Below are 13,319 nucleotides of genomic sequence, written 5' to 3' on the forward strand. Positions count from 1 at the left end.
GTTGTACCTCACCTTGGTAATTTCTGCTTGAAAGGTCTTGGTCGAAATCCGAGAGCTCAGTTTGGGGAAAGTGCGTGTACTGAGACATATGTCTTACCAACGCTCTCCTCCCCTGTCTTCCTGCCTGCCAAGGGTACCTACTTTGTATGTTATGTTCGAGCCTATACGTGGTTACCTCATGATTTCTCGGGTACCTGCTATATTGCGAATCTTTTGCCTCCGACTTTCACTGTGGCCTCTGATTATCACAGAACTAGAATTGTGAGAGGTGTGGTTAGCAAAGAAGATACTGCCGGACAAGAAGCGGGAGACTTCTTTAAGGGTTTCCTACCGTTCTGGGGACCGATGGTTAATAGCAGGAACCTGAGGCAGTTAACTCGTGTAGTAGAATCAACTGCCAACATAACTGCAAGTGCCCTTGGTAATTTGACAGCCGAACTCCAGGCGGATAGACTAATGACGTTGCAGAACCGTATGGTTCTAGATATCGTTCTAGCAGATAGAGGTGGGGTTTGTAAAGTCATCCATTCGAGCTGCTGCGTATTCATACCTGATAACGCTCCAACGGTTTTTCAAGCCATCTCTAAGTTGCACAAAATTTCGGAGTCCATACACGTGGACGAAGGAAATTGGACGCTTCTGGGATGGTTTTGGGGTCTGATATCAACTTGGGGTTGGAAGATTCTGATGATCATAGGGGTTGTTGTGACGTTTCTGTTCTCATGTTGTCTTTGTGTGCAATGTGGTCCTGCCTTATGTGGCCTTTGTGCTACGACGTGTATAAGACAGCCCGTTGTCACCAAAGAGGCATTGAAGGATAGAATAATGTATCAGCAACATCTAAATGATCTGATGAGTATCGAAATCGATTATGATTCTGACTAGTGCTTGCCTACATGAGGGCAAAAGGACCGTCTGAGGTTCCGTAAAAATTATTACGGTGTTCTGGGGGGTGCCGAATACGGACGAGTTTGGTATCTACGAACCGTAAATGACGAGTTCGGCAAGTGTGTGTATTTTCGCTACGCTACCTGCCAGGCTTCGTCTAATATTACGTGTTGTTCACCTGAACCCTCGGGTTCCATTTTAGATACGGCATCCATTTTGTTTCTCTACACGTGTCTGTCTTCCTTGCAGCTGCTCTTGTCTCTTCTACTGGTCATTTACAACTCTAATGGGTATGCCTAATGGTGGGAAGATGTACTTTTACAGTTGGGAACCGGCATTGCTACTGTAATTATGTTGCGGGATTCTGAACACATGAAAGCGACCCTTTTGAAGTTTTACTGTGGGAACTGAATTGTAACCTTTTGTTCACATGTTGTGCAATGGCAACATTTTGTATAAAAGAGAGCGACCTACATATGCAATTCGAAGCAGACTCGCAGAACCTACATGCCTATGTACTTCTTATGACTCTTGTTTCCCTGCAGTAATAAGCGCTGATCTTTGACGCCGAAGGAAGTGTCCCGTGTCTCTGTAGTTTGTGCGCCGAAACAGGTATCCCATGAAGGTTATAGGTGTTGTTCCCTGGCACCGCTGGTACTGTTAAAAGTCCAGTCCTTCAAAACGGCCTATGTGCGGCTGCCCTTGAACTGGGGGGGAACGTGCTATATAGCATTTCTGCTACCTCCTGTCTTTGTGGCCCCATCCACTTACCACGAGACCTCCTAATGCCCCATGTTAGACATAAAAGAATGATCGACACCTCCGAGGTTGATCAAACGGAAACTACATGGGAACAATATACAGACTTCAACAAAGGATTCTTTTTCTTTATCGGACCTGTGCAGAACAGCAAGCTCATACGCAAGTTAACAAGGACCTTGGAGGCTGTTGTAAATCAGACGGCGTCTGCCCTGGGGAACTTGACTCAGGAACAGTCTGCCATAAGATTGGTTGCTCTCCAAAACCGCCTTGTCCTTGACGTCATCCTGGCTGAGAGAGGCGGAGCCTGTAGAATTATTGGCTCTAGCTGCTGTGTTTTCATTCCTGATAACACTGTCTGTATATACGGCTATAACAAAGTTACACAAGATAGCCGCCAGCCTACATCAAGAACCTGGCACTTGGACATGGTCTGACTGGTTTTGGACAATAATATCATCCTGGGGATGGAAACTGCTGTCAGCAGCAGGCATAATATTCCTGGTAATAACTGGATGCTGCCTTTGCATCCAATGTGGCCCTGTCCTGTGCGGAATATGCGCTGCAAGCTGCATTCCTAAACCACATATCCAGCAGAAAGAAAATGAAACAATTATGCTACAAGAATGCATAGACAATCTCATGCAAATTGAGATATAAATACAGGTACACTCTGGGGCAAGGAGGGAATGAGGAAATACAATTAACAATTGTGCCCCATCGTTTCCCTCTTCTGCCTGGTAGCCATTTGATTCAGACAGCACCCATTTTGCGTGTGTCATCTATTTTGTCTCCAGACCTACGAGCAAGACACCCTGCACCTGGCCCCTCCATTCATTGACCACACATTCCTGTGGTTCGGCCAATTCCGAGAACCAACGAGATAGTTCCTGTTTTAAGAGATAGTTCCTGTTCTTGACTCTAAGCCAGAGATAACCTCCCCCCCGGGTGAGGAAGGGCCTTCAACTGAAAAGAGCACATTTCGACACATCGCATGCACTCTCTCAAGACACAAGACACGCCCACACCTTGACACATCTGGTTGGAAATTACTGCTTGTCACTTCCTTTTTTTACTTCCTTTTGCCTACTGACTGAACCTGTATAAATATTCTGCTGTGTGAATAAAGCATCAGACCACTCCTGAACCCGCTTGGTGAAGGAGCTCTCCCTTAACTCGAGCTATTGAATAAAGCCCTTAACACTGCACCACGGACTCCTCTTTCTTTGCTTACTGATAGCATTCTAGAAACTCTGATATATGAGGTAACAGTATATTTACCACATAATCCCTGAGCACTATTTATCGACATCCTGTCAGCATTGGCCCGGTTAAGGATCACTTGTGTTCGCTCCTACACCCGAAAGAACTCCCCCCTATTTGTGCGTTATAATCGGTACACTCTAAGCCCTTAAGGTTTAGCACTTCTGGTGTGGTGATGGTTCTATCTTTATTCTCACTTTCCATACCAACAACAGTGATTGACAGCTCTCTTTTCTCTTCTCCTATGAGCCTCCAGGGTGACAACACCGAACCAGAGGAACCAGGTTCAACCTCCTCCAATCTCCATCCAAGTGTCGAGAGGACGGACCAAGAAGAAGAGAGCGACGGGACACCAGTTATACCATCCACCACCTCAATCACTGGTAATAAAAAGCGCACATTTGGACCATATATTCAGCCTCCGCGTTTGTTTATCCGACCTGCTCTCCCACAAAGGGTTTGTGAGGCCAAGATCGAAAACTTCACCAGTGGCCCAATTCCTGGTTCTCATAACAGCATATTGGAGAAAATGACTGGGGAAGTGTGCATTATCAGTCAAACTGGTCTGGAAGCATTGGAGAAAACTGTGAAGGAGCTAACATAAACTTCACAAAAAAAAGTGAGGCATTGCAGCAGTAGCACAAACTTCAATAACCCTCACAGAAGAGGGGCTAGCACAGAAGTGAACTACACAAACGCCTCACATTTTCAGGTGCTCAACTCTACTTTTAATATTCTTTGGTCAGAAAGCTCCTTTGCATTGCACCTTTTACACCAGTACAGGATCACCTAAACTCTTCCCCTTGAGTCCTCCGTCTTTCACAATTTAATACCCGGTTAACACTATTGGCGGAGGAGCACAGCCATAGCTGACACGAGGCACAAAGAGGCCTCATAGGCCAGTTCACAGAGTTCTGAATTCCAACAAGCAGTGGCGAGCGCTGTAAGGGGCTTGAGGGCAGTGTAAAGCTGGCACTGGTGGGCAGAGATGAGCTGGCTTTCATGGGCAGCGTGTGGCAGTGGCATTGGTGGATAGTGTGAGGTGGCAGAAAGAGTGGACACTTTAAAAGTTAGCACAGGTGAGCTCTCTCTTCCACACTCTATCTTGCTGTCTGTTACCATATATTTTTTCTGCCACACTCTCAACATCTCTTTGTAATAACCTCCCAAAAAAATCCAACACCCAACAATTTCTTAAACGATAAATAATTCAATCGTATTGCTTTATTAACCTTCCTCCTTCCTCAAGTTTGCTTAAAAATGCATCATTTGTCCACTCTTTTTGAAAAATTTTGGGCCCGATTCACAGAATGAACTTAAGACTAAATCCTAAACTTACTACTATTTGGTATTCACAGAATGCACTTACTACTTTCGGGATTCACAGAGTGAACGTACTACTTTTGGTATTCACAGAATAGATTTAAGACTACTAACTTTACGTCCGCACTCGGGCCGGAAATTCCGGCCGGAGGCGGAGCTTCCGACTTGGGGGCGGAGCTTGCGGCCCGGAGGCGGAGCTTCCGGCCCAGAGGTGGGCATTTCAGCCATGGTTAAATCCCCACCTCCGAGCCGGAAGCTCCGCCTCTAAGCTGCAAGCTCCGCCTCCGGGCCGGAAGCTACGCCTCCGGACCACAAGCTCCGCCCCCAAGCCGGAAGCTCCGCCTCCAGGCTGGAATTTCCGGCCCGAGTGCAGACGTAAAGTTAGTAGTCTTAAATCTATTCTGTGAATACCGAAAGTAGTAAGTTCACTCTGTGAATCCCTTCTTAGTTTACCTTTGTCAATCTGGCCTAATTATTTTTCATTTTTCATTTCACAGTTTATAGGCAGAAAATCATTCAGGACTCCGTACAATGTAATGAATGGTATTTTGACTTCTTTTTCAGTCCAACACTAAACAATCACCTTATATAGTGATAATGCTTCATAAACCAGGTCTGCCACCAAATGATAAACATACCTTGGGAGTGCTACGCTATGTCATTGCTGACATGTTTGGTTGGGCTGATAAGACTTTTTTAATTGGCCGCGCTGATGCACACTGTGGCAACAGATGTGTCAGTAGTGCTCAGAGCACCTCTACTGTTCGGCAGCACAATGCTCTAAGGATAGCGATGTGCGACTGCTAAACCACTGTTGCTTGTTTCTGCCCAAAACAATCCTGCATGCAACGCAGACACCCTTGCACCATGGTGAAAGGGGGAATAAGTTGGCGCTACAGTGCCAAAGGCTGCCAGCGCAGGGGAAAGGCAGGAATGCACAGTGTTGCCTTCAATACTGCGCATTCCTGCCCTTTAACGGTCATGCAGTGCAGCACGGTGACTTCCTGCACTCGGTGACTTTATCATACTCAGGCCTCAAAGTTTGTAGTTTTAGCTCCATCGGGACAGGATTAGGGATCAGGACCCTATGTTGGAAAGAAGTGAGACCTTAATCCGGCACGGCTAGGACAGGTGATAATCGTTAGCACATGTATGTTAACAACATTTTGAGATGGTTCTGGATCACATGCTCGGGTGGGTGTTGACTCCGGGTAGCCAAAGCCACAGTCATGTCCCAGGCGTCAACGATCCCAACATTGAGGCCCTCGAACACTTGCTTCGTGACGAGGTACTGGACGTAGCCGTGGAAGTCGCTGTTGGTCTCCGCGTCGGTATGAAGCTCCCTGGTGTTCCCCGTTTTCAGTATGACTTTCGTTTCGGGGCTTCGCCGAAGTAAGCGCTCCACGGCTGAGCGGACTCTGATCACTCGCCTGATGAAGACCTCCAGCGGGAGCGGCCGGAAGTGGTGGGCCACGGTTATGACGACTACAGTGTAGGAGTTTCCCATCAGCTCGTTGATCTGATCAACGACACATGCATCATTGGGGATGGGGAAAAAAGACATGGTGACAAATGGATGTCCGTGCTTCTTCCAGAAGATTCTGAGGTTTCTCTCCATGTCCACAGCCAGGTGGTTCCTGTGCCATTCACCGCCATTATGGAGGTCGAAAAACCTTAGACCTGAAATGGGGAACAGAACATTCAAGCATTAAACAAAGGATGGATTAACGACTTTCAATGGCTGTTCTGATTTAACATAACATAACGCGTAATTTTAAAGTTCAAATTCACAGCGACAGGTATGTAGACGCTGAATATCATATGTTTAGTGCATTAGGTAGCTGGTATGTATATGGGATGACATTCCAATAATAGTTAAATCAAAGCACGTGCGACCATCGTTCCCAAGGCCTAGGGTAACTTGAAGATCCATAGACAATGTGTTTTATGTTTAAAGTATTTCAGCCCCCCCCCCTCGCCCCAAGGTGGGATAGCGATGCTATACATTAACATAAAAATGTAAGGTATTTGCATTACAGACTGCATTACCACCATCAACTTCAGCTTAAATATGAGATCACATTGAAACCAGAAAAGACAAAAGAACTATTGGCAAAGCCAGCGGTGCTCGATTATTGGCCTTTCCAATGGTTCAGACGCATGCGGTTCTGCGCTGGCAAACAAAGCCCTAGTGTGATGATGTAGAAATGTGCATGCATTACGAATCATGTACTCAAATCAAATCAAAAATAACTTTATTCTGATTTTTTTAATCAATCCATAAAAGTACATAGAATAAAAACGTCATATGATAAGAAGATATTTTTTTTCTTTCATGATATCATACATTACAACTTAAAAACTCATTCCATAGCATATTAATATTAGGCCTGGTCGATAAATTCCGTTCCGCTCGCGGAATTTGCGGAATTAGGGTAATTTGGCGTTCCGCGGAGAAAGCTGAATCAGCAAAAATTCCGCGATCCGCAGCTTCACGGAATTTTTTTCTTTTTTCACGCTTCCAAAGTGTGTGTTCGCAAGATATTTCTTCCCGAGCACGCAAACAGTGTTCGGGAACAGGAAAAAAGAACTGCGAATGGGTGGAACAAGCAATTCCACGTGTTTGCAGAACTTTTGCTTGATCGCAGAGATTTTTTTACCATTTTGCGGAATTTTCGTAGTGGCGCTCCGCAAAGCTCCGCGAAATGGTCGATAAACTAATTATCGATGCTCTTGCTGCATACAGCAGATAAACCAGTTATCGATGCACCTGCTGTACAAAGACGATAAACTGGTTATCGATGCACCTGCTGTACAAAGACGATAAACTGGTTATCGATGCTCCTGCTGTACAAAGACGATAAACCAGTTATCGATGCTCCTGCTGTACAAAGACGATAAACCGGTTATCGATGCTCCTGCTACATACAGTCGATAAACCGGATATCGATGCACCTACTGCACACAGTCGATAAAGCAATCAGTTTTATCCCCAATGAGGCCATGACCCTGGGACTCAGGCAGGGCACTGGAATTGGAGGTGTGGGGGTGCTGCAGCACCCCACAATAACCATGCAGCTGTTCAGAAGCTGAATGAGTCATTAAGGTGCACTTAAATGTTATTTTTATCCTATCACATTTACTGTATTTCAAAGCCAGAGGTCAAAGGCCAGGCTGTGTCTTCTGACAAATTGCTGCATCTTTTCACATGTAGATGAGTGTTTACTTTTCTTTCTCTGACTGTGAAGTTGGAGCATTTTTTAAAGTGAATTATGTGACAGTCTTGCAGGGTGCAGAGAGTGTGAAAAGAAAGGTGGTTCTAATTAATTTTTTGTAACATAACAAAATGTAAATACCTGTAAAAGAACAGTATAAAAATGTCAAACGTTATCAGCAGTTAGGAAAACATAAACAAAGCACATTTGTTTGTAATTCTGAAGTGCGGTGGAAACAAAGATTACAGGTAAACCAAAACAAACCCAGTCAAATCAAATCAAATCAAATAAGACTTTATTTCGGTTAATATTTCAAACCATAAAAAGTACATACATTGATTACTTTATCAAATTGCACATCAATACATTATTAAAAAACATTATACACAAATATCATTAAAATCATCATGATTGTTTAGTTAGCAGAAGATGGCCTGCTGGTCCTGACATAGTACAATATCGCTTAAAAAAGATCATAGGTCTAAGCAGGTTCTTATTCTCAGTGCAAGTTTTAAAAACGACAAAATATGGAGTACACAGTCCTGGTGCAAAAGCTGCAAATAGATGAGGGCAGGTCTGATTTGTTTAAAATCCAATGATCTCAGCAAATCAACAAGAAAGTAGCGTCTGGGATAATCATAAAACCTACATAAAAATATAAAATGTAGCAAATCCTGGGGAGACTTCCCGTCGCAGCCACAGGGAGCTACATGTTTACTAAAAATGTCTGATTTGGGTCTTATTAAGAGCTGCTGAAAAGTGTTAAATCTGAACCTAGTCAGCAGAAACTTTTCATGTGAGCTGAAGGCACAAGCCAAGTAGGGCTCCATTCCACCACACGACTTTAGCATAATAAACTTTCTAACACTTGGTTTCAGCACTTCCACACTTTCTCTGTCCGCCATTTTAAACTTGAGATAGGCTCTTTTTACCGCTGTTATGTCCCCCTTCACAATGCCACTCGGGTGGGAAAACAGTTTAGGGCACCCCAGCATTTCAAAGCAAGATTTCAAGTATTTGAGCCAGGGGATGCGCATACAGCTATCCTGAGATGTTACATCCCGTACAATCTGGTGAGTGAGTGGTATCTCCTTGTTAAGCCACAGTGAGACCCAGCAGGTCAGTGGCTTCAGTGCTAGGTTATCGCATAAAAACGGTGTCCCTAACTCCTCGTGCACCACAAGGTTCGGGGTACTCGCAGGGACACATAGTAACCGTTTAAAGAAGGTGTTTTCGATAACCTGTAATTGAGTATTAGACACATAGCCCCAGAGTTCACTGCCGTACACCGCCGTGGCTACAGACTTAGCATTATATAACTTAATCATTGCTGATATTGGTTTCTTTCCTATCTTTTTCGCAAGATTAAGGATGGTTCCATTAACCCTCAACATATCATTCTTCTTCTTCACCAGGTGAGGGGCCCAACTTAACTTCGAGTCAAATAGCACACCCAGATAGGAAAAAGTCTCTGTGACCGGAATGGGACTATCATCAAGCTTAAATACAAAGTTCTTTCTTGGGCGTTGGCCAACCTGCATTATATAGGACTTTAGGTCCCTTTCAGACATAAAAACATTAAAAGCAGTTAAAAGTGCCTGGAGCCCCTTCTCTGTGCGCGAAATTAAAACCGCGTCATCCGCGTATAACAGCACGGGGATGCCCCTTCTACCTACTCTGGGGCAATCCACCTGTATAGATTGTAGAGCTGCATCCAAATCGTTAATATAAAAATTAAAAAGAAAAGGGGCAAGAATACATCCCTGACGTACTCCTTTATTTATCATAAACTTATCAGTGGTGTCCCCATTGGATGAATATCTTACATTGGCACTAGTTTGATGGTGCATATCCACCAGGAAGTCGACAATCCCATTGTCGACTCCCCTCGCCCTCATGTGCTGCCACAGCCTCCCCCTGTTGACACAGTCGAAGGCTGACGACAGGTCCATGAAGGCGAGGTGGATCGTACCCTTCTGTGCTACCGTGTATTTGCTGAGTATGAGGAACAAATTAAGACACTGAGTTATCGTGGATCTGCCCTCGCAAAATCCATATTGAGATATGGACATGACATTATTTGCGGTTGCCCAACTAGTGATTCTCCTCAACAGAACTCTCCCGATAACTTTAATCTTTGAATCAATTAAGGAGATTGGACGGTAGCACAGTGGGCTACCCCTATCTCCCTTTTTGAAAACCGGGACAATGGTTGACACCCCCCAGGTCACTGGACATCCTACCACTGTGGCAGCGTTAAAAACCGCCTGCAAGATAGGAGCCCAGAAATGTGGTCTGGACTTAAATAGATCAGGGGGGATGCCATCTGGGCCGGGGGCTTTATTTGATGTTAAACCTTCTATGGCTTCAAGCACTTCGCCGCACTCAAACCTGAGTACTCCTTTAGATTCACTAGGATAGCTCACACCATTTCCAAGATCGGCTGAAAAGTACAGTGATTCAAAGTGACGAAACCAATCCTCTTTCATTATACAGCACTCCAGCCCATCCCCCGGATATTCTGACAGGAATGGTTTTTTTACTAACTGCCAGAATTTCGTGCTACTATTTAGGGTCTCGGGGTCCAAAAGCTCATTCCAGGCCTCCACACGCAGAGTATCCTTATGTGTTTTAAGGGAAGACTTATATACTTTGCGGCAGAGGCGGATTTTCTCCTGATTCCGCGGTACATCTGCCAATGCCACCTTCAGGTTACGGGCAGCTTTCGAGCACTCTTGGTTAAACCACCTTGGCCCGCATTTCTCTACATTTCCCTTTGAAGGTTTCGTAAGTAACCCTGACACTTTCCCCGCCAAAGCTTGAAAGGCATTAAGCACCCCCTCCGGATCTAACCCTGTACAATTAACAATTTCATCTGCACAGGATTCCTCTATATTTTTATACAGAAGGTCAGGGGTAATAGTTGACCACTTTAAGCGCCGCCTCCCATCGGTCGTTGTCAGATTGCCTTCAAGGCGTGAGGGCATGACATCTGAGAGGCCAAAACCCCTGAGACAAACCACAAGGGGGTTGTGATCACTGAACTCACTTTTGTTAATATCAAAGGATTCTAGGAAAGGCAACAAAGCTTCAGAAAATAGCATGTGGTCAATAAAGGTGCCTCTGCCATGCCCTTTAAAAGTCGGAGTGTCAAAGCTTTTACAGGGATCTCTAATTTCCATGCCCATTGTTAAGACTAAATCATTCATCATGGAATTGCAAAATTCACCCTCTGCTGTATGTACAAAATGTAGCCCATCTGCTCTATCGCAGTTTAAATCCCGTATACACTTCCTAAGGGGATCGCCACAGAGGTGCACATTGAAATCTCCCATGACCATTAAATTAAGGCTGTGTTTCCTCATGGAGACATTAATATATTCATCTAGTACAGTTAGATCATTAGATGCTAGGATGGTATTAGTAGCATTGTAAAAATTGACCAATCCAACACTATTACTTTTGGCAGACATAACAATACCCTGGGCACATGAACGTTGTACATTAGTGGTGAGGATACTCGAGGTAATCAAAACAGAGACAAAAATCACCAAACCTCCTTTTGGTCTTCCTCTATTAGATGGAGTTGCTGGCACAGAGAACGCTTTATAACCTTCTAAGAACATTTCACACTCCACATCCCAAGTCTCTTGGAGGCAAATAACCTTAAATTGTTTAATAAAAGTAACCCATTTTTCATCTGCCATTTTGGTTGCTAGACCCGCAACATTCCAAGACACAATGTTCACACATTTATTGGGCTCCTGTGGGTTGGTAGAGTCAGTAATGCATATTAGATCAGCTACATTTAATCCATCCTTACCCACAGGTACTTTATGTCAGTCACACATGTCAAGACCGGACAAGAGTTCGTATCTGTTATGTGTGTTGACGTTATAGCCCGTCTGGCGTTGCCCACCAAGATCAAGTCTGTTCCCTGGGCTAGTTGGAAAGCCTTGCCCGCCAGAATTAACTACATTGTATGTAAATTGCATCCCATTACTCCCAATGTTCGGGGTCAGAGTATCAAACCGAGGTGTTGGCCTACTCAGTTGCGGGGACGCCGTGCAAAGGTGAGCATAAAAATAACCCAGTGGGCGAACACAGATACTACCCTCGTTGTAAGCCAGCGATGCAGCTTTCAGGAGTACAGTTGCCACATGTTGGGGGTGTCTAAAATTAGCCACAATACAATCCCCATTACCCACTTTATTAGAGGGCCCCACCCAGTTTACCCTTCTAACTAGCGTTATCTGATCTGAGTACCCAACGGGGAAACCGCAGTTCTTATTTAGCCATGAGACTGTCTTGTTTTTTAGTGAGTCATATGACTCGCCATGTGGAGATGCCGGATGGGTGCCAACTGCAGGGACATTTGTTAAGACCACCACAAAAGGCGCACAATCCGGGGGAAGATTTAGATAACGATTTCTTCTGTCAGGTCTAGGGTCTATTTTGTTACCTGTAGTTGGAAGTGAGCCAACACATGGCTGCAGGGATCCTGCTTTAGATTGGGGGGAACTGACAGGTAGTGGGCGCTGGGGTCTATTCCCTGAAGCACTCTGTGCTCCTGCCGAATTAACTGCTGCTGGCACTTTTTTCCCCTGTTCAGCTTGGGTGGACCTTATTTCTTTTAGTATAGTACTAGTATCTCCAGCGGCCTTTTGCTGCGAGGAGACAAGCCCCCCAAGCCTGTCTACTTCTTTTACAAGGGAATCAATTTTATCCACAAGTGGTTTAAGAGCTTCCTCTATCTTCGTTCCCAGGCTAGTCTCCATAATAGAGATTAAGGCAGTGAACTGCTCAATAGTAATATTATTACTGGCATTCTGCTTGGGGGGGCCTGAATCAGCTCACGTAAACACAAAGGGATTGTTAGCTGCAGCCCAGATGTTATCGGTAGTGTGGCTAGGGATTGCTACCGCTGAGTTGCTAGTTGGTTGTCCCCCTTGACGTAATGCCGTCTTTCTACACTGCCTTACTGGCCTCTTCTTAGTGGGTACCCCCTCACTCACTTCACTATTTATATCGGGTTGCTCCCTCTCTCCTGTGTGTACCATTGCCTCAACATTTACAGAGATTGGTGTTAGTGTCAGCATACATGTTGATGGGCTAGCTGATAGCGGGTCGGGAGACCTCAGAGAGGGCATTTCCGAGTTGGACAAACTAGCCCTATTAGTATCCTCTGTATCTTGTTCAACAACCAGAGGATCATCCTGTGTACGTACTGTGGTATCTCCTTTCCCTAGTGAAGCACGTCGATCGCAGTTTATCTGGGCGACCTTTTTTACCATGTAGTTCTCGATGGCAATCTGTCCCAGAGGCATAGTGCCTACTTTAGCCTTTGACATTGAGCTTGGAAAGGATAAGACACACTATAGAAAGAGATAAACAGAGCAAAAACAGAACCATACAAAATATAGGCACAATATTTAGAATGTCTCAGTTGCTACTAAGCATCGACATACAAAAGGGGCCTACCCAGTCCGAGCAGCGTTTCTGGCCCAGACCAGACTCCTCAGGCCTCTGAGGGCCACAGAGGGCCCGCCCTTGTCCCGGGCTTCTCCCGGCGCTGCCCGCGCGCGTCCCGCGATGCGTGAGGCGTTCCAAGTTCTTAAAGCGCCTCCGGGCGCGTGCAGAGCGTCAGGATTGGACGCCTCCCCCGGGGCTTCTGGGGAGTGTAGTTCGCCTGGTTGAACTACCTGGCGGCGGGTCCTGCCGTTTCCCTCACGGCGCTGGCGGTAGGGAGCTGGTGCCGTTGCCCTCGCGGCGCGGTGATTGCCTGGTGTCTCTGCTTGCCCCCAAGAGCGTTCGCCGCTCCAAGATCTTAAAGCGCCTCCGGGCGCGTGCAGAGCGTCAGGATTGGACGCC

The 13,319-nt window shown here is 45.5% G+C and overlaps 1 protein-coding gene across 1 annotated transcript in view; it reads right to left on the bottom strand.

The window, feature by feature from the left end:
* Nucleotides 1-4,631: 4,631 nt before the first annotated feature.
* Nucleotides 4,632-13,319, bottom strand: part of LOC144772191 (NXPE family member 1-like) — a 122,270-nt gene continuing 113,582 nt past the window's right edge. The window contains exon 5 of the mRNA XM_078656319.1: nt 4,632-5,913. Within this exon, the coding sequence (XP_078512445.1) occupies nt 5,375-5,913 (539 nt within the window). The 3' untranslated portion in view covers nt 4,632-5,374. The remainder of the gene's footprint in view (nt 5,914-13,319) is intronic.

Source organism: Lissotriton helveticus, chromosome 8, assembly GCF_964261635.1.
Source record: "Lissotriton helveticus chromosome 8, aLisHel1.1, whole genome shotgun sequence".
Taxonomy (NCBI): domain Eukaryota; kingdom Metazoa; phylum Chordata; class Amphibia; order Caudata; family Salamandridae; genus Lissotriton; species Lissotriton helveticus.